General features: G+C 38.9%; 2 protein-coding genes across 2 annotated transcripts; one reads left to right on the plus strand and one right to left on the minus strand.

The window, feature by feature from the left end:
* Positions 1-10,326, plus strand: LOC114471144 (uncharacterized). Its single transcript, XM_028459758.1, has 6 exons — positions 1-1,351; positions 1,434-1,546; positions 7,625-8,012; positions 8,477-8,582; positions 8,740-8,912; positions 9,788-10,326. The coding sequence occupies exons 1-6, from the start codon at positions 572-574 to the stop codon at positions 10,034-10,036; spliced, it is 1,809 nt and encodes a 602-aa protein (XP_028315559.1). The 5' UTR covers positions 1-571; the 3' UTR covers positions 10,037-10,326.
* A 4,752-nt stretch (positions 10,327-15,078) lies between these two features.
* On the minus strand, positions 15,079-27,529 carry p2rx3a (purinergic receptor P2X, ligand-gated ion channel, 3a). Its single transcript, XM_028459590.1, has 12 exons — positions 27,145-27,529; positions 26,853-26,988; positions 25,326-25,397; positions 23,819-23,888; positions 23,621-23,714; positions 23,473-23,550; positions 23,248-23,389; positions 21,684-21,820; positions 21,405-21,498; positions 16,431-16,496; positions 16,266-16,343; positions 15,079-16,182 (listed from the first exon to the last, which is right to left on the minus strand). The coding sequence occupies exons 1-12, from the start codon at positions 27,267-27,269 to the stop codon at positions 16,051-16,053; spliced, it is 1,224 nt and encodes a 407-aa protein (XP_028315391.1). The 5' UTR covers positions 27,270-27,529; the 3' UTR covers positions 15,079-16,050.
* Positions 27,530-27,752: the final 223 nt, after the last annotated feature.

Here is a 27,752-nt window from a genome sequence, read left to right on the forward strand (position 1 = left end):
AGAGCAAAGATATCTCACCTCACTGGTCTGTCTTGTTGGTCTGCTTCAGTGCGTAGGTTCTGAGGAACACTGTGCGCACTCTCTCCTCCCATCAGCCGTGCTATAAACCACTGCTTTGAGGAGGAGGGGTGACAAAAACAGAGAAACTCAGCACTCAGCAGAAGTAAGCCACTTTTCCTATGATGTAGTAGACAAAAATATTGAAACAAGGAGTTATTTTAGCATCCAAAGAGAAGGAGAGTCAATGAGTGAAGAGCAGAAGAAACAATGACAAGGTGAGGAGAAGAAGATCTTCTATCACATGAAGTGAAACTTTGAAAGATGGACCAAAACCATGTGTGTGAGATGACTGGCACAGATCGGAGGATTTGAGAAGCGAAACGACAGCCGCAACAGAAGTTGGACTCAACACTGACATGGTTTACGCGCAGCTGACGTTTTCTGACATGTTTGGAAAGCAAGGCATCACATCCCTGCATCACATCCATCCCCTCATTACCTGGATCTGCTGCTGCTGCTGCTGTGTTCACACATGTTGCGTTGACATCAGGGTTTAACGTTCACTGCCTCCATGTCTCAGTCACAGAACCCAACCGACACACAGGCCTTGCTGCAGTCGATGCTGCAGAAACTGAAGCTGCAGCAGGGACGAGAGAACCAACCTGTGTTCAACCCCTACGCATCATCATCAGAGGAGCAACAGCACGAGGAGAGAAGAGCTTCCCCCCCTCTCAACAAGGTAGAGATCAGTCCTGTCAGTCATCCTACAAGGAATGACAGTCCTTTTAATTTCAGCTTATCTGCTGTGAGCAATAGTGTTGGTTTTCAAGATAGGGACAAAAATGGGGGTATCGCTTCCTTTCCCTCCCAGAAACACCTTAGTGAGGAACGGGAGACATCATGGCCTGGAATCACCCCAACAGGAGTCAAACAACTGTTTCCTGCTCAAACCCACAAGGATGCTGACATCACTTCCTGTGAAACAACTGATGCAAAGAGGACGATTTCAAGCAGTGACGCACTTCCAAACAACCAGTATTCCATCTCAAACAAAGGGCCGAGCCTTGACCAGGACCAGCAGTTTACACCCAGAGTGTACATGTGGTCGCAGAAGAGCTCAGACTCCCACAAAGAGGAGCAGGGGGGCAAAGTGTTGCAATTTGATGCAGTTGATGCACCAAAATCATCAAACAACGACAGCAACTTTAGAAAGGAAAAATCCTCAGAGAGGAAACCAAGAAGGTGGACGTCAAAGATTAAGGAGAGATGGAGATACAGGCAAGGCAGCTTTGGCAAAAAGGGAAAAGAAGAGAGCGACCCAGCCGAGCAGAAGAATGTACAGATTACCGATGTGAGTCAGGTGCTCATTTTGATTTCTCAAACAATCTAAAGTGAGAGAGCATTTATTTTGAACATTTTATGTCCATAACCAGGTTTCTTTAGAAAATCCATTCAACACGCTGCATGAGGATGGAGAAGAAACCCTCACTCCCACAGAAATACCTCCAGCACAGGAAGAAGACTCCACTGTGAACATCCCTACCAGGTAATCCATCAACAAATAATAATAATGTACAAACTATTAGTGGGACTCAATTAAAAAAAAAAAAAAATCTAATTAAATATAAACTTTGAAATTAACTGATCTCGATTAATCTAAATTATTCCCATAACAATATTTGACACAAGTAGCTACGTTTAAAAAATTAAAATTTTGGTACATGACTGAATCAATGAAAACCATAAATGAGCTTAAACAACAAAATTGTCTGTATTATTTATTATTTATTATATCACTGTGTGCTAACATAATGTGTAATATGAATAAGGAATATGATGATTGCATTGTTCACAAAGCACAAACTTAAATTCAAATAAGCTAGATTCATGGTTTTCAGGATTTTTTGTGAACTTTGTAAAACAAAGTGTTTTTGTATTAAAATAAAAAACCAGCACTTAGTACAGAACATTCCAGAGAAGTAGAAACTGAACAGTGCAAACTAGTTAGAATATCTGTATCATGAAATAAACAGAGCAACTATGGTAATAGCAGTTGAAAAGTTGTGTCAGACGATGCTATAGCAGCGCTTCTAGCCCCGCCCACATCCTCTACCAGCGAGAGAGGTCGACTGTCCACGACAATAATTTATCCACTGACTTTGTTCATTTGTCACTCATGGGCTTATTCATTTTGCCTCTGAACCCTGTCGTATTGAGTGTGGATTGGATTGCCTGCTCAGAGCATGTTGCAGCTAGCACTATCCGAGTGTTCGTGCTAGCTGCTACATGTTTAGCATTATGGTGGTAGCGGAGGCTGATGGGAAAACTCTTTCTTGCACAATTTGCACACAACTGAGCTTTTGTTTGGCATCCGGTGTTTTTATAGAAACTAAAATTAATGCCCACGAAGCACAGCAACGACTTCTACTTGGGTTCTCCCGTTTGTTGTGTTGTGGCCTGTGCATCATTATTATGAGTATACCGGGAACTCGTGAAATGAGAAAAAATCTATTATTTCTCTGTAATTAACTAATCACAATTAAGGCGTTTTAGTTTCAGCCCTAATACAAACATGTGATTTAGTCAGAAGGATAATCATTCCAACAGCTGGAGTTTGTTTAGTGCAATCACTGAAGCAACACCCTTCAAATATGCAAAGCATTTGAAAGGCATTTAAACGTGTCCTATAAATGAGTTTAGAGGACATTTCTGCGTGACGATGTGTTAGTCCTGCACCTGTCACTGTACCTGTGACTATCTGAACTCACTTTCCTTTTATGATATGTCACATGGTTTTTTCTAAAGCACGCCATAAAAGGAAGCAGGACTACACACCTGCCTCCCGTACAGTACCTGTGCTTTAGACTTAAAGACTGATTTGAACACATTTTACCTGCAGGAGCTTTCAGCTGATTCTGCTTTCCACTGCAAATGAAACACAGCAGCTTCCGGATCTCCTTTCATTTCCTGTCTTACAGTCTGTGTGGTTTAGCGAAAATACAAATAACAAATGTTTCAACCATAGTTAGCGCTTCTGCCCCAGGTGTGATATGTTATGGTTTAGTTTATTCAGGGGGGGGTTCTCAACTTCTCTCACCCTGGGACCCACATTATGCCACGGTCATTAAATCGCGACCCACTTTTTCTTAGAATTCAACCAAACAAATTTTGTTTTTAATTTAAATAGCTGTCGAGAAAACACCTCAGAATCATCAGAATAAGCAGTTCTCATTGTTGAAATTAGAACAAAGAATGCCACCCCCTCCCCCTCCCATAGAAAAATTGAGGAAGCCAGAAAAGTGAAAAGATTAAAAAAACAAAAAAGAAAAAACATGAAAAAAACTAAAAGCAACAACAACAAAGTAATGGTAATAATAATGAAAAACATACGCACAGTAATTAAATAAGATAAATCAATAATAATAATAATAATAATAATAATAATAATAATAATAACAAAATAAAAGCAGATTAAACAAATTACAGTCCAGTGAGTTACAATAAATGATATTTTACATCATCTTGGTCACAAACCAATGTTGGAAAGCACAGCAGCAAGGAGACCAAAGGTGCATTTAAAGTCTAAAGAAAGTTTATAATGTTTGGGTTTGTAATGCCTGTTACAGAGAAAGAACTTAAGGTTCAGTCATTTATAAAATGATCAGAACTTAGGCTTTCAACATGACTTAAAAAGGGCTGCCATGACAGTAAGAATTTGTCAGCTGACCCTCTGACATTATACCTTATCTTCTCTAGTTTAACAAAATACAGCATGTATTTAATCCACTGTGGAAGAGTTGAAGGGTTACATTATTTCCATTTAATCAAAATCTGGCTATAAGAGTGGCAAAAGACAGACAGCTTTGTTTGTTGCGTTCCAAACTCAGGTTTGTCACCTCCACACCAAATACAGCCAGGAAGACAGATTGTTTTAAATCTTTGCCTATAATTTTGGAAAGTGTATCAAGTATAAACTTCCAGTAATTAGATAGCCCAGGGCATTCTCAAAGTATATGAATTAAAGTGGCTGGGAATTGCTTGCAACGACCGCATATGGGATTTATATTAAGTAAGAATAGAGAAAGTAACTTTGGTCCAGTGTAGCCGGTGTATGAAATGTTCATACTGAGGTCCTCCTCCCAAATGTTTTTAAGAGAGTTTAGACTGGCTGAGCTTTCTCCCATTAGAAACGAATAGATGTCACTTATCTTTCCCCTCTTGGATGATCTGAGATCATAAATCAACTCCAGGAGAGAGTCTGGGGGCTTTAAAGGGAACTGGTTGAGATTAAATGACATAAAGCTTTGGATCTGTAAATATCAAAAAAAGGTGAAACCTTGGGATTCCAAATCCATATATCTTTAAATGAACAGATCCCTCTAGACCAGGCACCAAACAAAGCATCTGTCAAGGGTGTGGTGAAAGCATGGTTTTTCGCAATAGGAGCAAGTAATTGACAGATCCCAAAATGTCGTCTAAGCTGTTTCCATATCTTTAAAGAATGAATAACAACTGGGTTTGAAGTATGATTAATTAGAAGCTCTGGGTATGGTAGAGAAGAACATAACAAAGCAGATAGTGAGGTGTTATCACAGGAGTCTTTCTCTAGAGTTAGCCAGGCAGGTACAGCCATCGTTTCGTCATTTGTCATCCAACAGGACATCATTTTAATATTTGCAGCCCAATAATAAAAATGAAAATTTGGTAAACCTAGCCCTCCATGCTGTCTAGGTCTTTGTAATATAGAATTGCTTATACGTGGTTTCGTTTTATTCCAAATGAAAGAGGTGAGCATTTTGTTAAGGGAGATAATAAAAAGGTTTTGGTTAAATAGACTGGTACACACTGGAACAGATAAAGCAGTTTGGGTAATAGATTCATCTCTATGGTGTTAACTCTACCTGACAAATATAAGGGTAACAAATCCCAGCGATTGAGATCCTGCTTCAAAGAGGACAGAAATGGTGGAAATTTTGCAGCAAAAAGATCTTTAAATTTGTGTGTGACCCAAACACCAAGATATTTTATTTTTCCCAAACACACTTTAAAAGACAATGAACACACAGACAGAGAGTCTCTTGCCATCTGATTTATGGGCATCAATTTGTGTTTTGAGCCATTTATTTTGTAACCTGAAATCTTACAAATTCCTTTAGGACATTTAGGGCGATAGGAAGAGATGAAGAAATGTTCAATATTAAAAGTAACATATCATCTGCATAAAGTGAAACTTTGTGTTCCAATCCTGTTCTTATAATTCCTGTGATATCTTTATTGCTGCGCAGGGCTGGTGCCAGTGGTTCAACTGAAATAGCAAAGAGGAGAGGGGAGAGTGGACACCCCTGTCTCGTCCCTTGCGTTAGTGGGAAAGGGGATGAAATTTGAAATTCATACAGTTGCCATTGGAGAGCTATATAAAATTTGAATCCACGGTAAAAACTTGGAACCAAAACCGAATCTCTCAAGAGTGCAAAACAGTCCCATTCCACCCTATCGAAAGCCTTTTTGGCTTCCAATGATATCACCACTTCGGATTTGTTGGGTGGAGATGGATCATAAATTATGTTAAATAGACGCCTAATATTGGAGGAAGATTGGCAATTTTTTTATGAAGCCTGTCTGGTCTGGTGAAATTATGGTTGGGAGGACCGTTTCCAGGTGGAGTGCAATTAGTTTTGAAAGAATTTTGTTATCAATGTTAAGCATCAAAATAGGGCGATCGGAGAAAGTGATTCACTGAATACCTTGTTTAAAATAGGGGCCAATTTGTCAGAAAACATTTTTAAAAATTCTGTTGGGAACCCATCAGGCCCAGAGGATTTCCCACTTTGCATGCATTTAATAGCCAGCTCAATTTCCCTAATAGAAAATGGAGATTCCAGTTTAGCTTTTTTTCCTGGTCAATGCGCGAGATCTCAACTTTTTGAAGGAACTACGTAATTAAATGGTCATCTCTCAGTGTTTCAGAGGTATACAGATCACTGTAAAACCTCCTAAAACAGGAGTTGATCGCAGAGTGATCCACACAAATCCCCCCTGATTCATATTTAATCTCTTGTATTGTTTGACTTGCTGCTTTCTGGCGAAGCTGGTATGAGTAGTAGTAGTAGAGAGTAGTAGCCTTCCCTTTGTTTCACCGTGCTCATAGTATGTGTGCTCGGATCTCATTAAGAGGTTTTCAGCTTTTTGGATAGTTAATAACTCAAATTCTTTCAGGAGAAGAAAGCGTTCTTTAATGCCATCAGCTTACGAGGATGTTGCCAATTGCAGATCAAGGTTAGAAATATTTATTGTTAATACATTAATGCGCCTATTTCTAGTTTTAGGCAACTGTGCATTGTAAGAGATGATCTGGCCTCTTAAGTATGCCTTCAGTGCTTCCCACATTGTTGATGATGGTGTTTGATTGATGTGTAAAAAAAAAAAGGTGAGGAGATAAAATCTGAAAATGTTTTATCAGAAAGTTGCCAAGAGTTGAGCCGCCAGGGCTTATGAACCGGCTGTGTAACGGGTAAATTAAGCTTTAGGGTGTGAGGACTGAGGAGCATGGTCAGAAATAACAATCGCGTGGTAATCGCATTCCTGAACCAATGGAAGTAAACTCTTATCCATAAAAATGTAGTCAATTCTTGATATAATCTTTTTTTAAAACACAAATCTATATACAGTATTTTCCTGTGCAACATGCATTTCACAGCGTGCCTGTCAAAAGAAAAGTTTCTTTCAAAATAAAAGACAAGTCCAACAAGAGAGATGTCCTTTACATGATTGCAAAGTGCAACAGAAAACAGGCAATCAATAAGAACACTGAAATCAGAAGTAAAAACATGAAATCAACAATAACATGACCAAAAACATCTCTCTCAATCATATGCAGGAGAGAAAAAATCTTTAACTTGGATTTTAAAATGTTACCATTGGATGCTGACTTCAGCTCTGCTGCAGTTTGTTCCACTTCTTTGCAGCATAACAACTAAAAGCAGCATCACCATGTTTACTGTGAGCTCTGGGCTCCACTATCTGACCTGTGTCCATAGATCTGAGAGACCTGCTGGGTTCATACCTGACTAACATGTCACTGATGTATTCTGGACCAAACCCATTCACAGATTTATACACCAGCAGCAGAACTTTAAAGTCTATTCTGAGGCTGACTGGGAGCCAGTGTAAAGACTTTAAAACTTACCTCAGTGCAGCAGCTTTCCTAATTCTTTTTTTGGTTTTGTTTCAGAAATGTTTCTTCCAACCCAATCATGAGTTATTGTGCTCTGTTAACTTATTGGGGTTTTATTTCTACATGAATAGATGGCCTGAACTGAACTGGCTGTAGGAAGGCGGATAGGTGCTAATGGTACACTGGTACAATGTCGCTGCACAGCTCTGATCTGAAGGGTTGCCGTTTCCAAAGGTCATGTCGGTTTATGCAGTGTGTCTATTGTTGCATTACGCTTTTGAAATAGAGGATTTAGATATTAAGGGAGAAACAAAACTCACAGTGAGAGAGCCCAGACACAAGGTTTAATATATTATAGGAAACCCAAAAGGTTTTTCCTCAGTATAATAGAACATTTGGTTAACTGGCAGAACTTCAATGTCTGACAAACTGCTTCCTATTCTCTCTCAGATCCACCAGTGACTTTGAATTTGGCCTCGGCTCATTCAGCCTGCTTGAGGAGATCACCATGGGCCAAAAGTGGGCCGAGTTTATCAACCCCAACCTGAGGACCACTACCACACAATCGGAAGAAAGTCAGAGTCGAACCAACACACCCGACAGCACGTGGAGCTTCAGCGGTGCAGAGTCATCATCACAAGCTACGGCACAACAATCACCTGATGCTTCCTTACCTGTTAGCATGGATGTCAGTGAAGGAAAATGGTTACAACTCAGTTATCAGAGACAGGCGGATCAATCAGAGCCAATGGACGATGGTGTGAACCAATCATCTCTGAGGCCTGCAGAGAACGGCCTGGACCAACAATCAAGATCCTTAACTTCTGTTAAAGCTACAGTGAGTAATAATCTCCTGACACTCACACTTGTGGCCACACCAGCCTGTCATTGACCGATCCCGTTAGATCATGTCTGGGCCTGGTTAGTAGTTGGATGGGAGACCACTGAGAATTCCAGGTGCCACAGTGGGGTGGCAGTCACCCCAGTGGTATCTGTCATTGTGCCCTTGGGCAAGGCACTTCACCTACATTGCCTAGTATGAATGTAGTGTGTGAGTGAGTGTTGGTTGTGGTCGGAGGGGCAGGATGGCGCACTATGGCAGCCTCGCTTCCGTCAGTCTGCCCCAGGGCAGCTGTGGCTACAATAGTAGTTTACCACCACTAAGTGTGGAGTGAAAGAATAATGCCTTAATTCTGTAAAGCGACTTTGAGTGTCTATGATAAAGCGCTATATAAAACTGATGCATTATTATTATTATTAGATTCATAAACATATTGTCACGATGTATGTGTTACTTTACAGTCTATGGATCGTTTGTATGGCTCAGTGCAGAGAAGTCGCCTCCTGCTAAACAGAAAGAGGCATCATCAGTCCCAAACTCAGCAGATGAGTGATGGAGAGGAGACAGGTGAGCTCAACCCAACACAGTTCCAAACATCTGCATTATTATAACAATTTTGATTAATCAGTTATGGAAAAATATTTCAGTGCAATGAACAATTCATCCATCTGGTGACGTTCAGATGCATCAATTGTGCTTCAAACATACTTTGTGTTGCCTTCAGATGAGTCTGTGACCAGCAGGCAAGCGATGGATGAATCAGAGCCACAGCAGACTAACTCCCATCCTGCACCAGAGTCTGCATCCTCCTCCTCCTCCTACAGTCCTTCAGCAGCTCCAGCTCCTGCCCTCAGAGGTGTCCTCAAACACTCGGATCGAGGAAGTCAGTCAAAAAGGGTGAGATATAGTGCACCACAGCGCCTACTGGTGTTTGATCACATGACAATGGCTAAAGCAATCAATTAATTAGATAATAACGATATATACAATTAAATGAACAATTAAAACGTAATTTTAATATTTGTTCATTTTGTTTAAAATAACTGAACAAAAAGTGAGCACATAACACCAAACTGAACTCTTATGGCATTGATGCATAAAGACTGAAATAAAAATTAATTAATGAAAATAAATCATTGATTTAATAAAAATCACACATCAAACAAAACGTTTACCTGTTTTATGATTCCATATACAGTAGTGTCTTTAATTGTGCAGTGAGCGATTTATGTTTCTGTTTTATTTTTCACTTTTAGTTTGCATTGATCATTTTGCATTTACCTATTTTTGATATTCTTTGTCCCTAAATGATTTAAAGCTGCAGTTTGTAGAATCCTCTCTCCGCTCCGTTTTGAAATTCAACTTCCTTTACCGGTATCTTTTGTGAACGCTGTTAACGACAGTTTTCTCAATAGAGACATAGTGAGAAATGCAGGGACGTTATCTTGTGTTATTGGAGATTTTTCTGGTGTTTTAGAGACTCTAACATGAATGCATGTATCACTCTGTAGTTACTGTCCTAAGCAGCGGCTGCTGCCATTGGCTCGTCCCCACCACAAGCATACAGAGGCGGCTGCACTGATCTCAGCTGCCTGAGCGGCGGCCGCTGCTGTTTTTTGCCCATCTTCATTTGATCTAAGAACTTGCACTTTTGATGAATGAATGAATGAATCAATCAATCAATCAATCCATGTATCCATCCATCCATTAATCAATCAATGTAAATTCAATGTGTTTAATTCTATTTTCTCTGTCTCTGTGTCTTTCTCCAGAGGCGACTGGAGGTGAATCGTCATGTTCATTTTTCTATGGAGGTGGTGACCATAGAGTCTCCTGTCCTGGACTACAGTGACTCTGAGGAAGAGGAGGAGGAGGAAGAGGAGGGAGAGGAGGATGTGGTGACTGAGGAAGCTGAGGTGGAGCAAGGTCCAATAGAGGACGCAGCCCCTGCCCGTCGACATGCTCTTCCTCACTGGATACTGGCTCTGAAGAGGAAGAACACAGGAAAGAAACATGGATAGAGACTGTGACCCTGGAAGCTTTGTTTGGCTTCACTGACTTTTTAAAAAAACTTCATATCTGTTTGGATCATTTTTTTATATAAAACCATTTTGTAGGTTTTAAAACATCATATGGAGCCGTAGTATGTTTGAAAAAGGATGAAAAGTCAGACTAGAGACTATCAGTCTAACAAGGATTATCTTTGTGGCTTCACAGTTAGCATCATTTTAAAGCTGAAGTCCTATTTTTCCACTTAGTTTCCCTGTCTTTTTCTCTTTTGAATGTTTTACCTTTTTTATTTTATTTTTTTCAAAAAAAAAAAAAGAAAAAAAAAAGCCTAAGACCCAAACCTTTGTTTTCTGAAAACACATAGTTCTTCTGCAACCTCAGACACTACAACCTTCACTAGCAGTTGTTTTAAAGCAAGAAAAGTAAAGCTGCTGAGGACGATAACTAAACTTTTTTTTAAAAAATTCTATCTGTATATATCATGGGAAACGCCATAAACAAACCAGAACAAAAGTGGCGTCTAGAGAATCTCTGTCCTCCTTGTCTGGCAAGGAAACACGAGGAAAAAAACTTATTGAAGAAACTTTTCCACTTCAGCACCATATTTGCATTTTTGAACAGGATTCCCAATCCCTTAATGCAATGTGTGAAACCTTCCTAAAGTTGAAGTCACAAGTCAAAAACCGACCAATTGTGATGGAGTCAAAAACAATCTAGTGAGCAGCAATTTCAACCTTCAAAAGAAATATCTTTGATTTATTGATGTATTATTATTGAGGCCTACACTTTGGCTGTGTTCAAAATTGCATAACGCGCAAGTCTGACATCATAATTAGTTTACAATGCATTCACATTGGATAGCATGGACAGATTAAGTAAATGAGAAATACCCAGATGTAGTTTTTTAACGCTTTTGTAAAAAGGGCTCTTGTTCTGAAGTTAACCAGAGGTTTTATCTGTAGCATAATGGCAGGTCTCCGAAAATCTCCAAAATGTCGGCCATAAATGTGATTTATGTATTTATCAAATGACCACATTTTGATATTCTACTTTCAATTTCTCACTTTCAAAAGTAGAGAATCAAGAGATATTTAGACTCAGTGTGTTTCAGGTTTCTGTCGTTGTAGGTTAGTATACTTAGTGTAAAGTATACTTAGTGGCAACAGTCACCAGTGACATGCCGTGAGCACTAGCGTTGGGCGTTGCAAATCGAGACCACTAATGTCAATACCAATGACAATTCCATATGTTTTTGCTGGCAAGTGTTAATTCAATTCAACTTAATTTGTATAAAGCAATTTACAACAATGCGCTATACAATCTCAATGCGCTTATCAAAGTATAAAATTCATAACAAGAAAGAAAAAACCCAACAAGATCCACATGAACAAGCATTTTGTCATCTAACAAAATCAATATAGTAAAACAACATTAAAGAAACATAAACAATTATTTAATAAAGCCTCCATACTCTCCCAACAAGATAAATCTCATGACACGACAGCACATCAGTTGTTTGTGTTGGAAACACAGAAACACCACAACACAACAACAACAACAACAACAACTCAGAACAGCCTCAGTGAGGCGCATCCACAAAGCCAATCTTTCCATTCACTGTAGAAGATACGAACAATTTTCTGACCTTACCTTTGCTGAAGGTCTGGTAACTCAGGTGTTGGTGTCCCATTTTTTAAAAGCTGTTGTTTTTCCTCAAAAAAAGTTTCTTTATCGTCTCTAGCGCTGTCAAAATCAATGTAGTGTTATCCTGCCCACTAGCTAGAGAACGTAGCAGCAGCGGTCACGTGATATTAATTCACTAATGCACTGTGAACTTACGTATAGCATTTAGCATAGCGCGGTTACGCCCAAAGGCAGCTCTCTACGCTGCCTTTAGATGTAAAATGGTTTTCATCTTGGGGAACTATCAATTCACCCTTGGGTAGGCAGTGCCTATCTTGCCTTCCCTGACTGCACGTCACTGGTAGACAGTGTGGGGGGCGAAATTATTAGTTAGGCTTAATAATACATTTACTCATATATTTTAATCCTTAAGCCTTGGGTAACTTTCCATTGTCTGATTTTCATGTCTTCAACTTTGCTGGGTCAGATTGCCTTGTCCAAAGCACACGATATCTCCCCAAAACAATAATCGCACAAGGACGCATAGGCACTCTGTGTGCGCACTCACATGCTCACACAGTCACATGTCACACATACACACGCCATACACATTCATTCACACACACAAACACATAAGCGCACACCCCTCCGTCTCTATGACAACCGGCAGATAACAGAAACTGTCTTTTCTTTTTCACCCTCTGTCCTCACCTCCTCCCTCTATCTCTATCTCCTGGGGGGAGGAGGGAGGGGGACTGAGGGGAATATACGTGTTGGATCAGAACTGTGTGTCTCTCAATCATCGGACCTCCGGCCGGGACGGTCACTTCTTTTGTTCCATCTTGTACTTTTTAACTTAGTTTAGAATAAACCTTTTTTATAAAACCATCAATGCTTCTCCTGGACTCCATCATTCAACCAGAGCAATAAATCATGTCTACAAATGAGGTCAACCGCAAATTCAGCCGTAACAACAGTATATACTTTGGAGTTTGTAGTGTATAGTAAGAAGCGTGACATTTCGAACACAGCCTTTGTCTTCATCTGTATTATGAAAAAAAAGTTAATAGTCGTCCTTAGCAGGTTTACAGATATACAATATTACATAACATATACATATTTATCAAAGAATCATATTTTTTTGTGTATGATCTGCTTTTCAGTCCATGCCATAAATCTGGAGTAACTTCATTTGAAAGCAGTTTTGTTTATCTTCCAGAGTGTTGTCCTCATTTTAGTGTCAGTGGCTGTCTGTGTCCCCGTCTCTCTCCCTCATTATGCCTCTTGATATTAATGGTTTCCTGTCCAGCTGTTAGTGAAACTGACTCCAGAGATAAAGGGACACGTGAGCTAAAACTAAAGCAGTGGAACAGTTGGAATGGCCATTTCCATGCGCAGTAATTCCATTAGCTTCACAATGAGAAAACACCTTGGTGAAATGTATTTTCAGGCAACGTACACATTCATTTTGTCCATTACATCAACAAAATGCTGCTCCTCAAATCCAGTGAAGTTTGTATAGTAGCTGCAGAGAGTCAACATTAGGAAGCAAATTGAAGTGCTTTTTCAACCTTTCTCATACAAGTTCTTATTGGGTTATTTTGACTTTCATGTAAATGAGGAGATTGACCCCACCTTGAATGTGTAGGTGAAAGTTTCCATTTCCAATTTGTTTCTATAATGCTAAATATAACACTGTTTTATCAACGTACTTATCAAATTTTTCGAGAAAAAAGAAGCATGGACCGGAAAATTATATGTTAACTAAAAGAATTCCTTCACTTTCGTGTAATAAATCCAGCAAGTTCTTTTTGTGTTCTTCTTGAATAATATGTTAAGTTTTCATTTATTCAGACAACTGTTTTTCAGAAAATTTACTTTGATCTCTTGATATGTTTCGACTGTCAACTGCCAGTCTTCTTCAGAGGTGTCTGCTGATCGCTTTGATGTTTCCTTGACCTCCGCATAACAATTCCAGCAAGTTGTTTTTATCTTCTTTTTAAATATGTTATGGTTTCATTTATTCAGACAACTGGTTTATCAGGAAATTTACTTTGATCTCCTGACATGTTTCGACTGTCAACTGGCAGTTTTTTTCAGAGGCGTCTGAATAAACGAAACCTTAACATACAGTAATATTCAAAAATAAGACAAAAAGAACTTGCTGGAATTAGTGACAATTCACCCAAAAAGGGTTCTCTTGTTGCTGCACATTGACTGTGTAACAAGTAGATCATTTTATTTTCCTGTAGATGTAAATATAATAGTACTTGCATTAAATGACAGCAAAGTAGGTTTTTTTTTTTTAAATAAAGACCCTCCTCAACATACTTTGTAATTCAATGATAATGTGTTCTGCAAAAGTCAACTAAACATATTATATTACAATCGATCGCTCTGATCCGACAGCTCAATTTCAAGAGTGACAGAAAATGTGGGAATGAGAGACGACGTACTAAATTCCTTCCATCTCAGTTAAACGAAGGACATTGATCTGTCTTATTAGATCAGAGCATTAAACCATGTGGCTTACTGCTGTCGATTTCTCTGCGGTATTTCTTTTTGCAGATACGTCCTCTACTAAATCACTGTCGGCACCATTAGGAAGCTCTTTAGCTGAACTATTAGAGCCCTGGTCAGCGCAGAGCTGAGTGAGACCAGACACTGAAGTGTATAAAATATCCCAGATGAAATCATGTGATTAAAAGAGAGGGAACAAAGGCAAAAATGGGAATTTGGATTATGTGATCTGAGGAAATAAATTACTACTGTCCATTGCTTGATAACATTTCAGATATACCGGTAGTCGTAGGGTTGCCCGGAATGGGACTAATAATGGCCCATTTGTAAACCTCAGACCAAACACACATTAGCACCCCCTCCATCTAATCTTTACAACTAAGTGCCAACCCCAACCCTGCTGACACACAGCCCCCTTATTCACACGCACGCACAAATAACAGTCTCAGGCACTCTAGTTTAATAACTTGCCGACTGTACAAACATCATGAAACAAAATTATCCTAAATTAACACTCTTTGTTGTTTACATAGCTTTTCAAGTTGAACACTTCTTCTTTCCAGTTGAGGTTGGATATACATATATATACAAATATATTTAGAAAAGTGAAACAAGGATTATTTAGCTGATCACGTAGAACGAAATAGCATTTCTTGTGCATGTTTCCAAGAGGTGCCGATACCGAATGTAAGAACTCACTTTTTCATAGCCGACATATTTTGAACATTTAGCGTACTTTCCTCACATTTAGCTCAATTTTCTTTCATTTGAAACAGAAATTCATGTAAAATAGCATCTTCTATATCATTGTTAAAAATGTGTACACATGAAAAATAAATGTAAATGTTAAATCTAAATGTAAATTTTAAATCTAAATGTAAATTTTAAAACTAAATGTAAATGTTAAATGTTTAATGTTAAATGTTAAATGTTAAATGTAAATGTTAAATGTAAAATGCAAATCTAAATGTTAAATTATATCTAAATCTAAATGTTGAATTTACATTTAGAAATTATGCAAAGTGGGTAGGTCAGCACCTGTCAACCACGAGGCCTTGGCCACACCATCGACTGCGGCTCAGTGAGTGAGGGGAGAGGAGAAGCGAGACATGGCGGAATTGCTCCAAACTGAAAAACTCGAAAGAGCGGTAAGGACTGGTGTACGGGCTGCACAACAGCCGAGGGAATGTGTGGACAACTGCCCTCACACAGTTTAACAGACGTAGATTTGCTGAGAGTACCGGCACGCTGTATATCAACTCACTTTTGCCAGTGATTAAAACACTGAGGATGTAGAAAACCTTGTAGGGTCAGGTGTGTGGAGTGTGGGTTCATCCATTTAACAATGATATAGAACATGCTGTTGTTGTGGATTTCCCTTTATCTAAATGTTGATGTGAAGAGGATGAAGGATTCTCGGCTGACAAATCCATGATATAAACATAACATTTATTATTACATGATGAAAAAGTCAGATAGGGACGCCATGGCTGTCTGGAGAGTGTGAGGTCGAAAGCAGCTCTGAGCTCCTCCGAGCAGGGCAAGTGTCTTTACACTTCAGTGATTTGTCAACATCTGGTTTTCGTCTTTAAAATTCGCTCATACATCGGTGAATTACACTGTTTTACATGAATTTGTCTCAAATGAAAGAAAAATATGCTAAACGTTCAAAATATTTCGGCTATGAAACAGTGACCGAGTTGTTACATTCGGCATCCCATGTTTCCACATTAATTTATAATAGTGTTGCTTCATTTTAATTGATAGCTACATTATGTGGTGTGTGAATATAAACACTTAGGGGTGTCCAGGTAAAGGGATGACAGAGGGACAGAGGGAGACAAAGGGTCCGTCCTTTGCTGGGGGGGGGGGTCATTGTGGGTCACATGGCTTGGTCGCAGATGTCGAGAGAGTGCGCGCCTGAGTCGTAGGAGCTCTTGATACCTGGTTTGAGGGAAAGCTGGCTACCTGGGCTCTGAGCAGCAGACGCGCCGTCAACCTGATTGCTCGACACCTGAATGAAACATGAGCCAAGATGGACAGATGAATATTAGATATGCGTGTGTTAATCTATTTTATAAGATTCAAAAGCATTACCTCTTCAAACTTTTTGGCTTTGTACTGATCTGCTCCCTTTAGGAAGTTCAGTAGGATAATGTCACACAGAACTGTTCCCTGACAACAGAAAAGTGATATGTTAGGGCAGCATCATGTAGACGGTGCACGAGGAACTGAAAAATGGATATAAAACACTTATAATACCAGTCCAATTGATGTGAAGGCCGCCACCAAGTTAATGAGTGTTGGGATTGTGTCAAACTTTCCAGCCTGGAACAGATAATGAGGATTGAGAAAACGCAGATAGGGAAACACTTTACTTGAAGTTTTATACAATAGGCTGACATTCTGCTGTCATTAGCGTGAATAAGGTGTCATGAAGACTGTCATTAAGAGTTGTTCACTAAATTATTACACCTTTGGAGCTATTTTGGCATTTTATTGGTTAGGTGGAGAAATCTAGTGGGGTTAGGTAGGGTTAGGGTTAAGGTTAAGGTTAAGGTTAAGGTTAAGGTTAGGGTTAGGGGTTAGGGGTTAGGATTAGGGTTAGGGTTAGGGTTAGGGGCTGGGGGTTAGGGCTTAGGGCTTAGGGCTTAGGGTTAAAGTTAGAGCTCGGGGTTAGGGATTAGGGTAACGAAGGGTTAGGGTAACGACTAACACTTAATGACAGCCTTCATTACACCTTATTTATGCTAATGACAGGTGTCATGTCATAATAATGACTGTGTAAAGTGAGCCTTTATGTATAGAACTTCGAGTAAAGTGTTATCAAAAATAGTACAGTATTTAAATAGAGAATAGTGTCGCTAAATATAAACCACAGAATTCAAGCTAACTAACCCTGGCCAATGGTGTTTCAAACTGGTCAAATGTATAATATTATGTATTAGTGCAGTTCAGAAGTGGCAAAGATATAGCCTGGCAATATGCTAGTGTTGTGGTGGTCAAGACCGGTCTTGGTCTCGAGACCAAATTTTAAAGGTCTTGGTCTTGTCTCGGTCTCTGAAGCATTTTGACTCGGTCTTGTCTTGGACTCGGGCTGCCCGGACTCGGGATTTTCCGTCAAGACCGTTCGAGACCAGCACTAATTCCTGCTATTTTTAAACATTTTTATAATGTGATAATAACACGGAGAAGAACAGAATAAAACAATCCTTTATTCATTATTTAATCCACCCCGTATAATGACCACAACCTTCCTTAATATGACTGAGTGACGTGTGTGACACTCATACGTGTGTGGCTACGGTGTCAGTTTGGACCGCGGAGCGCAAGGGAGAAATGAACTAATCACCGGTAAAAGTCCCAGTAAAACTCTGTAAAACAATCACCAGCAATAAATATTATCTCCCTGGTAAAGACAGTAGCTCTAACAACTGGTAAAATGATAAACTGATGATATTACAGCCTGTGAAAGCTGGATAGGGGACGCACTTACTCTGCTTCTGGGTCCTAGTGCCAGCCGAGCGGTGAAGCCTGTTCCGTTTACCGTGTTTACTGAGGTCCGTGTGTGTTTAATAAGTCCCTGTGTGTTTAATAAGTCCGCATGTTTATGCCTCTGTCCATCCACTATTTTCATTATATCCATGTCTTTTAAGGCTTTATTACATAATGTCGGCTCTAGTCCGGGCCGCCGCCATCTTGGGTTATGTCGTCACCAGCGCGTCATCGCCGCAGAGTTGCACAAGCCAGAATGACTCAAATAACTGTAAAGAGGTTTTATATTAGTCTATTATCTTTTTAAAGTGGTGTTTTTTTTGTGGCTTTAGACTCCAATTACATTTATGTATATAATATGTTCCCCACAATATAAACAGGTTCACAATATAATTATTTTTATAGTTTCTGTTTCCACTGTATCCAGAATAATAATAATAATTCTCAACAATAACTATTGATTAATTTGTCACATGACTTTTCCAGTGTTTGAGTTTGTTTTATTTAGTTTCACATCTACCTGTAGCTCTATGTTTTTTACACTGCTGACAACTTGTTTGTAGTTTTATTTCAGAAAGTTTCACTTTTACAGTTACAGCTGGAAACCTTTGTTAATTAAATATCCTAGTTATATTACAGTAACCAAATTAAACTATATCAACTAAGTGAATTAATAAAATAACCTGTGTAAAGGCTTTTTCAAATAAAAAAAATATCTTATGAAATCTGTGACCTGTTGACCTGCACAACTCAAAGAATCAGAATCAAGAATCATTATTTCTTGGCAGAAATACTTTTAAACACTTGCTGTACATTCAGCTGACATAAAAATCTTGTTTTCAAATATGTAGAATAATTGTGAATTTATCAGTAGCAGTAGTAGTTTTAATATTTTAGTTAATTTTTTGCAGGCACCTTTTTTGTCCGTCAAATGTATTTAAAATAAACTAAAATTAAAGAGAGAATGTTATTTAACTGTTGAACCTTGTCATAATTTTATTTATTTATATATTTTTTTAAATTGAAAAAAATAATGTTTATGGTCTTGGTCTTGGTCTCGGTCTCGGTCTCGGCTTGTCTCGGTCTTGGTCTTGACTCGGTCTCGGCTCCCGAAAGTCTTGGTCTTGTCTTGGTCTCGGTGCATTCTGGTCTCGGGCAAGTCTTGGTCTCGGATAGTGCGGTCTTGAACACAACACTACAATATGCCATACCCACTTCCTTACTTTTTGTAAGAAAGTGGGTATGGTGGTACTGCAACTGTTTCTGCTCACTTCCTCGTTTCTAAAAAAAATCAAACCAATCAGAGCCGTACAGAAAGAACGTCATATCTCCTGCACCAAGCAATGTCAAAACAAACGTGGCGCCCGCCACGGGCTAACTGTTCAGAGCTGCACTCTGCTCTGTTTTAAAATACCTGGATATGTTGTTGAAAGCACAACAAGAAGAGGCTTTAAAGGTCCCATATCATGCTATTTTTCACCCATCAACATTTGTTCTAAGAACCCCAACAACATAGTATTTGAGGTTTATTTTCTCAAACTCGCCTGTTTTCCAGAGTTTTAGCCCTCTGAAAAGTCACTTTCTGAAAAGGCTGTTTTGGGGCCTACTTATGCATATTCATTTGTGGGCATGTCTATAGACAGACTTTATGCCTCGGTCTTACGAGCGGGATCAGTAATCACCAAAGTGATTTTATTTTGCAATCCATACACTGTTGTTATTGTTTTCAGCCAAAAAGAATTGCACATTACAGTAAAACACATGGATATTTAAGTGGCTATTGTTATTGTGAGTCTGTTTCAGTGCTTCAGGGTCTGTGTTTAACCAGCAGCAGTCAGTCAGCTGCTTCACATAGTCACCGGAGTGTTAAGCTGCTGAGTCACTTTCTTCTCCTCTTCTCCTCTTCTAACTACAGGAATAGTGCATTTAAGATGATAATTATTTGTTTTGTCCAACCGCCGCGTCGCATTGTGTCACAAACACATCAGATTGTGTATGTTCACTGTAGAGGCGCGGCACCAGCAGCGCGCACTTCCTGGAGGGGGCGGTTCAGACTTTAGTGACATCAGTTGAGGAGAGACTGCTTGTTTTTCAGAGCAGCAGCTCAGAGAGCAGGATTAGTGAGGATTGCTCAGAGACGCAGTGTTTTTGATAAGGAATTAACATTGTAACAAGGTTAAAAACTCAAAAACGTTGATTTAGCATGATATAGGACCTTTAAAGCTGTTGGTCTGTACCGTATTACACACCATTTTCCTCTGCAGGCTTCGTTTAGGGAAAAGAATATCTACGCTTGTCGCACTATTGTCGTCACGTCTGCTCCTCGTTTGATTGGTTACTCTGCGCGTGTTTGTCCAGCCCCGCTCAGCTCCCCAGAACTCAAACGCCTTGTGAGCACTTCCAGACTAATCGCCTGTATTAAACATTGAATAATACAAGGAGATTAGGATGGATTCCAGGCTACCAAAGATAGACATCTCTCTCTAAAAGATGGTCCAGTGGTGGTTTGGAGCACAGAATCAAAGTGACAACTAAGGGTCACATATTCATGCTATTTTCTCATTTTCCATCTCTCTAAGTCAAATGACATTAAAAATCCAATAAAAAAAGAAATAAACACCTCCACCAAGGACCAAATACCCTCTAGTACAATGATCACTCACACTTTAAAGGCTTGGAAGAAATGTATATCCCCATTTATAATGATACAGTAGGTCGAAGTGTATGGCACGCCTATTTAAGAAAAAAGCAAATCGTCATGAAATGTACAATCTGGATCTGGTCCAGATGAAAGACGGTGAAGTACTTGAGGAACCAACCAGACATAACTGAGTCAAAATTCACAAAAATCAAACAATTACAAATCCAGGAATTCACTTTTGAAATTTCACCAATGATGAGGGATGGGGATTTTCTTATTTTTGAAACTCATCCAGAATCACTATATTGATTACTTTCAAAATTCAATGGAATCTCCCATGGCATAAAGACTGTGATTGGTTAAAGATTTTGTCAAAATCCGTTAAGAACTTTTGACATAATCCTGCTGTGTGTGACCACCTGGAGCTGTATGACACGGCCTTTATAACCAGGACTGGACTAGGAAGGATTTGGCGTGGAGGAGAATCAGTGAGGAGGTGGTAGTAGCAGGTAAATCTGTTTGAAAGTCGGCACTGAGCTAGGATAGCATTAGCCGCTAATCACACTGGCTTTTTTCACTGATGGTTTATGTTTGTGAGGGGAGAAAAAGGGGGGGCAGCTCCTCTCTTAAGCAGGCAGTGAAACTCACCGAGTTGAATGTGTCGCTGGTGGGCGAGGCTTCGCTTCAAACTCGCCTATGAAGCGAATGGGGACATTTTTTGATCCTGCACACTCTAAAGTGCTGTATGTTTGCAAGTTTTCTCCTCGACAAAACCCACAATGTCAACTTCTGTCTGAGAAAAGTATATAAAGTGTGTGGGGAGGGGTTTTACAGCCTTAAAACATGTATAATATTTGTAAAAAATAAAGCTAACTACTTCGCAGATTTCGCCTATTGCCAGTTATTTTTAGAACGTATCCCTGTACTGTACCTCCTTGGCGCCGGTAATAAGATTGATAGAAAAAAGGAACAGCTGATCAGCAGTGACTTGATACCAACTGGAGTGATCATGGACGTGCCAATACATGTGACAGCACTAATCTCTGTCAGATTGTTTAGCTAAAAGGAAAGAACCAGTCAGTTTGTGTGAGCTCACTCACTTTTCCGGTGACCATAACGTCAAAACGAATGGCAAATGCTTTATGAAGGGTCCGGAATTCAGTCCCGTTCACTGTCTTGAAATATTTGGCAAATCTGCATCGTTAAAGGAGTAAAGTACAAACACAAAAAAAACAGACAAAAAGAAAGCTTTAGACTGAAGCTTTAGCTGACAAAGTCTATATTTGTTTCATTGGAGTTCACAGGACGGATGGAACTTCTATTTTCCATACTTTCTCTGATTTATAGAGCAAATGCCTTGAATTTGGAGGAATAATTACCGGAAGTTGTATCCTTTAGAGACGTAGTTCTTTGCAAATGGAGCATCAAGTCGTGTGAAGGCGTAATTGGGAACACAGTTTTCAACGTCTACATCCAAGTTACAGATCCACTGGATGTTTATTCCTATTTCTCCACCCTGAAAGAAACAGTCATCAGACATTTACCAGTTAATACACAGTGAACATGACAGACAGTGATGTTGGGATCGAGATTCTTGAGCTTTTTTCTACTTTCTTTCACACTTAGCACAAATCCAAAAACAAGATTGTTCTTCTTACATTTGAGTGAGGATAGAGTTAGTTTGTGATTACTCATCAATTGCCACAATGTGCGATGATCGCCCTAAATATTTGGCGCTGTCTAGGAATTTCTAGGAATTTTGGTCACACTTTACTTGAAGTTTTATACATAAGGCTGACATTATCTGTCATTAGCATGAATAAGGCGCAACAAAGGCTGTCATTAAGTTATTAGGTTAAATAAATACACCTATGGAGCTGTGTTGGCGTTTTTGGGTTAGGTGGAAGGATGTAGTGCAGTTAGGGTTAAGGCAGTGGTTCTCAAACATATTTGGCTCTAGTACCCCCTTTCTCTTATTTCTGAATCCAAGTACCCCCTTTGTCGGACTACAACATTTTGCATAGAAAACTATTTAAAAGCAACTATAGAGCATAATGATAGTGATAACACACATTTTAAAGAATTTCATTTTGTAAATAAGTGGAAAGAAACAGTATTTAGTGCAGTGGTTCCCAATCTTTTTCGATTGTGACCCCATTTTTATATCAAGAATTTCTGGTGACCCCAAAAAATTTTTTTTTCTAGAATTAGTTTTTGATCATGTTTGAGCTCAGATATATTATTCTTACAGCCTTTTAGTTGAACTATATTCACAAAGCGAAAGTATAGAAATACAGTTGTTTAAGATTGTGTGTTTTAGTTTAAAAAAAGAAAAGACAATTTTTTTCTATAATTAGTCTTTGATCATGTTTGATCTCAGATATTTTTTTATTCCATTTTAGTTAAACTCGATTTATATTACACAAAGTAAAATTGTAGAAATACAGAGTATGTGTTGTTTTAATATAAAAAAAAAGCAATAATTAAAAAAATTCAAAAATATATTTCCATTTTTCAGAAATTTCAGGCGACCCCATTTAAACTCCAGAAGACCCCACATGGAGTCCCGACCGCAAGGTTGATTTAGTGGCTCCTGAATAGATTTATTTCTAAAGTTTTTATAATTTCCAGTCCTCACACCTGGGGTGGGACCAAGACTGACACGTTAGTTGTTAATTTTCCACTCTTTCTCTCTCTCAAGTATACCCTGTTGTGCCATTGCGTACCCCACGGGGTACACGTACCCCCATTTGAGAAACACTGTGTTATGGTAACGAAGGATCCAGGTTATGGTAATGACCAACACATAATGACAGCTTTCATGACACCTTATTCATGTCATAATAAAGACAGCGTAATGTCAGCCTTTATGTATAACAGTATAACACGTCAAATAAAGAGTTACTGGAATGTTTTTGTGAAGCAACAAGGAAAGTGTAAGACCTTTTCTGCAATATCGCCCACAGTTTGCCCCGTGTATTTCAACACATCCCCAACACGAAAGATGGGGCAGAAGGGGCTCTGTACAGGGTCGTAGTTGCATTTCTTGATCTGTGAAGAGTTCATAGTGGAGGGAAAGTTTCCTCTGACAGAGACAAGGTGGAGGTTACTCATTAGAAAACATGTGTGTTAAAGATTCTCAGTCTATTATGTCTCTGCCTGAGCTACCTGGTGACGTTAAAGAGTGGGAAGCGAACGCTGTTTTTGATGAAGATGGTGAAGTTCTCTACTTCCAGCATTGGGACTCTGGGAAGGCGAGATAAAGACAAGGTGATGCTGAAGCCTTTATTCTACAAGTGTGAAATGAAAAACTTACACTTTGATAGTATCGTCCTCTGATGGACACCATCCTTTAATCTCACAAGAGCCGGTTTTATTATTGCTGCTTAAGCAACGACCGGTTATCACACCTGATAGGGAAGATAGAAAGTGTCTTCTTATTGATTCTTACTGATGTCGAGATGCATAACTCAACAGTAGCATTGTGTCTCAATGTGACAGTGCTGTAAATCACCGTTGGCGAGGATGGAACCCAATTGCATGTCACACTCTTGATTTGAGTTACAATCATAGTACTTCCCAGGCTGAAACACACACACAAACCACAATAAACTTATATCAATAATTGGACTAAATGTAAGACATTTAAGACACTTTCTCACACTCCAACCTGTTGAAATGTATCGAGAAAAAGGTTCACTTTGAAAGAATCTTCATTAAAAAAATAAATAAAAAATTATTATTATTATTATTTTAAAAGTCGAATTTTGAATCGTCTTTATCTACAAATTTGATTAATCAATAAAATCCATTTTTTGCCCAGCCCTAATATATATATATATATATATATATATATATATATATATATATATATATATATATATATAATGGAATTATGTAACTTTAGACTTGCTGCCACTTGCAAAGATGAACATGAGAGGGGATACCACAAGGCGTGATGGTAAGGCAGCAACATATTGTTAAAACACTTAGATAGAGCACACTTGTCAAACTCAAGGCGAGAGAAATCATGAATCATTGTGTAAATTACCAACTAATTCAGTTGTAGATATTGCCAAAATAATACACAAATTTAATTAAACTCCACAATATTAACAGAGCTCACATTTTCCCCATGCTTATATCATGTGATGGATGCAATTTTTAATCTCAAATTGTTACAGTACTCTAAATTTTTCCCAAATCCCGCCATTTTCTTTAAATTATTCCACAAATTTTCCCCCCAAATTACATAAAAATTGACCACAAAACTAGATAAATTGAAAGTGAAGATCCTGTAGGAACTTTCACTTATTGCTTTGATATTATCAGTGCCGTACATATTTTAACATTTATTTATACGTGGAAGTGCAAACTGGAGCACAATAATGTTTCATATACTAATTTACCCACCTAAAAAATTTGGCCCCTTCAGATAATCTGCTCCTTATTTGGCCCCTGAGTTAAAATGAGGGTTTTTACTTCCAATATTGTAGCCTTATACCAATATCACTCCGATACTCTATCAGCATGAATCATACAAACTTCTATTACTTATTCTGCAGTGTGAAATGTTAGAAAAGGCTTGATGATTTGATATTTGCACTATTATCCAATGTTTATATTTATTTTTGTTCTTACTGTTTGCTATCATATTGTTGCTGCAACGTGTGAATTTTCCCTCTGGGGGATCAATATAGGTCTATTCTATTCTATTCTATAACAGATTATTACTCAAACAGAAAACAATCATCAGTACATAGGAGGATGATTTATTTATTTATAATGGGTTACATTCATTTTAACTTCAAACATAAGAATATTTCTCTCTCTCTCTCTCTCTCGATATATATATAAATGTATATGGTAGACCCTTAAAAATAAAAAAAAAAAAACAATAAAAAAAATAATTAAAGTTTACTTTACTTTTTACTTTCAGTGCTGAAGCGGACAGATCACTGTCTTCACCAAGTTAATGAAAAAATAATTAAACAAACCAAAACACCACGCTGGACACTCACCTGTTTACATTTCCCCTGGAACTGGTTTTCAGTGACGATGAGTTTGGTAATGATGCAAAACACGCTTGCACCCTAAAACACAGCAGAAACATCATCTTTACATTCATTTGTTCTATTTATGCACAGGTGACAGAAACACTTTATATCACATTTCTCTGCTGTAATCTCGACGCAGGCTCATCCTGCCTTAAAGAGCGCGGCAGTGCTCCCCTTAGGAATACTGGATTCAAACCACTAATAAAGTTGAGAAGCTGTATCAGTATTACAATCACCACTGTCCTGCCAGGAGTCCACATTCATCATATAAAATAAAATAAGATAAAGTGTTTCCACCGATAATCACTCAAATGCAGTTACCTCTCAGCAGAGGTAGACTGGGACCAAAATTCAGCTATGGCCTTTTGTATCCAGACTAGCCAAATTATCAGCGATACCATGTAGAAGCCGTTATTAAGTCAGTGATGCTCAACATGTAGCTCTTTATGTCTTAATTTTATTTATAATTCCTCCCGAAAACCTTAAAAGGGGAAACTCTGACCCCTTTTTTACCTATATTGTTTTGGCCATTTTGCAACTTCCTTTGTCCTATTTTCAAAAAGTTCTGACAGTTTTTTCAGATCTTTTCTCTCCGATCTTTTTCACTATTTTTTGTCCATTTTTGCAAGTTCTTTATGGCACTTTTATCCAATTTTTGTCCTTTCTTTAATTTTTGGATCACTTTTCATCCAAATAGGCTATAAATACCAATAAATACCACTTGTTTCCCTTTTCCTCTTGTACATTTGGACTCTTTTTATTCTACATTTTTTCCATTCAAGCTAACCTGGTTCCTCTTTATTTGCCCTTTTTTGGCCACTGTTGACTGCTGTTGGCCTATTTTAGTCACTTTACACTTTTTTCTTCCCATGTTTTTGCCACTTTTGGACATTTTTTGGCCACCTGTTACCATGTCTGCCTCCACTCGCTGGTCAAAAAAAACAAAACCGTAGTGGAGCGGACTGACCCACTTTGGGTCGACGGCCCACCAGGACGATTCCCGGTATGCCAGATGGACAGTCAACCCCTGCCTCTCAGATGTCACACACACACAAATGTTGTAGTGCTTGAGACCGCATTCTAAAGGTCATGGTCTTGTCTCATTCTCGGAGTGCCCAGACTCAAGATTTTTCATCAAGACCAGTCAAGACCAGCACTGATTTCTGATATTCTTCAACTTTATCAATGTGATTATTAGGAGAAGATCTTGGTAAATATCTTTGATTCATGCTTTACCTTTTTTGTCTGTCAAATAAAAGAAACGTAAAACTAAAGAGAGGATGTTTTTTAACTGTTCAAACTTTTCATGGTTTTTGAAATTGATTTTATGACCTCGGTCTCATCTTGTCTCAGTCTTGGTCTTGACTCGGTCTCAACTCCCAAAAGTCTTGGTCTTGTCTTGGTCGCGGTGCAATCTAAACTATGTATCCATTACATTAAACAGGTCTTATTCGTATCTGTTTTTTAGCCGAAGGGTCAAAGGTCACCCACCTGAGGCGGAGAGACGTAGTCGGCCACGTCCATGACGAGGCCGTTCTGGTAACCAAAGCCTTTTACTTTGGTCATCACAGAGGACTCGATACCCGTGTCGGTGGTCTGATAGGCTTTCTCATGAAGGAAGACCCACCTACACAATGATGGAAGACAAAGACATCAGCAGTTGATGAATAGTGTGAACATAGATATTTTTTATAAAGACTCAGCATCACAAAATGTATTTGATGTAACCACACAAATTCAAAAATAGTTGTTTCCATTAAATCAACAAAGAAAGCCACCAAACCCTGCAAAGTAGACGATAATGAGCAGCTGTACAATCCGGTTGATGATCCCCACAGACCAGCTCTTCACCACCACGGACTTGGTGGTCTCATACGTGAAGAAGTCAGTAATGCAGCCCCACACCATTGTGCTAATGGTGGCTCCGCTGAATTTCGGTCAGGCGTTACGTTGTAGAAATATCAGCGTTTCTGCTCCTAAGTTTCAACGGGAAGGTGTCTTTGCCTCATGTGGCCTTGTTCTTCTGCTTCATTGTGTATTTGATGTCTGAAGCCAAGGGTTCCTCTTCTCTCTCTCTCTATCTCGCTGACTTGGTTTCATTGGTTAATGAGAAAAACAAGACCTGCCCCTTCTTCTCTAAAACGACTCCTCTGTCCCACCATCAGTCTCTTTCCTTCTTCACCACAAATCCCCATCTCCCATCCCATCGCAATATCTTCTTGAGGGTGTATGAAAACCACATTCACAAACACACACACACACACACATGCACATGCACACACACACACACAACCACAGTCAGTAAGAGACACCACTCAGCATCCACTCTCATTATTTCAGCCTTTTAGTGAGTTTATTTTTTGTCAGAAGTCACTAAGAGGGAATCTATCC

The sequence above is a fragment of the Gouania willdenowi genome, chromosome 10 (genome assembly GCF_900634775.1).
Source record: "Gouania willdenowi chromosome 10, fGouWil2.1, whole genome shotgun sequence".
NCBI classification, from domain to species: domain Eukaryota; kingdom Metazoa; phylum Chordata; class Actinopteri; order Blenniiformes; family Gobiesocidae; genus Gouania; species Gouania willdenowi.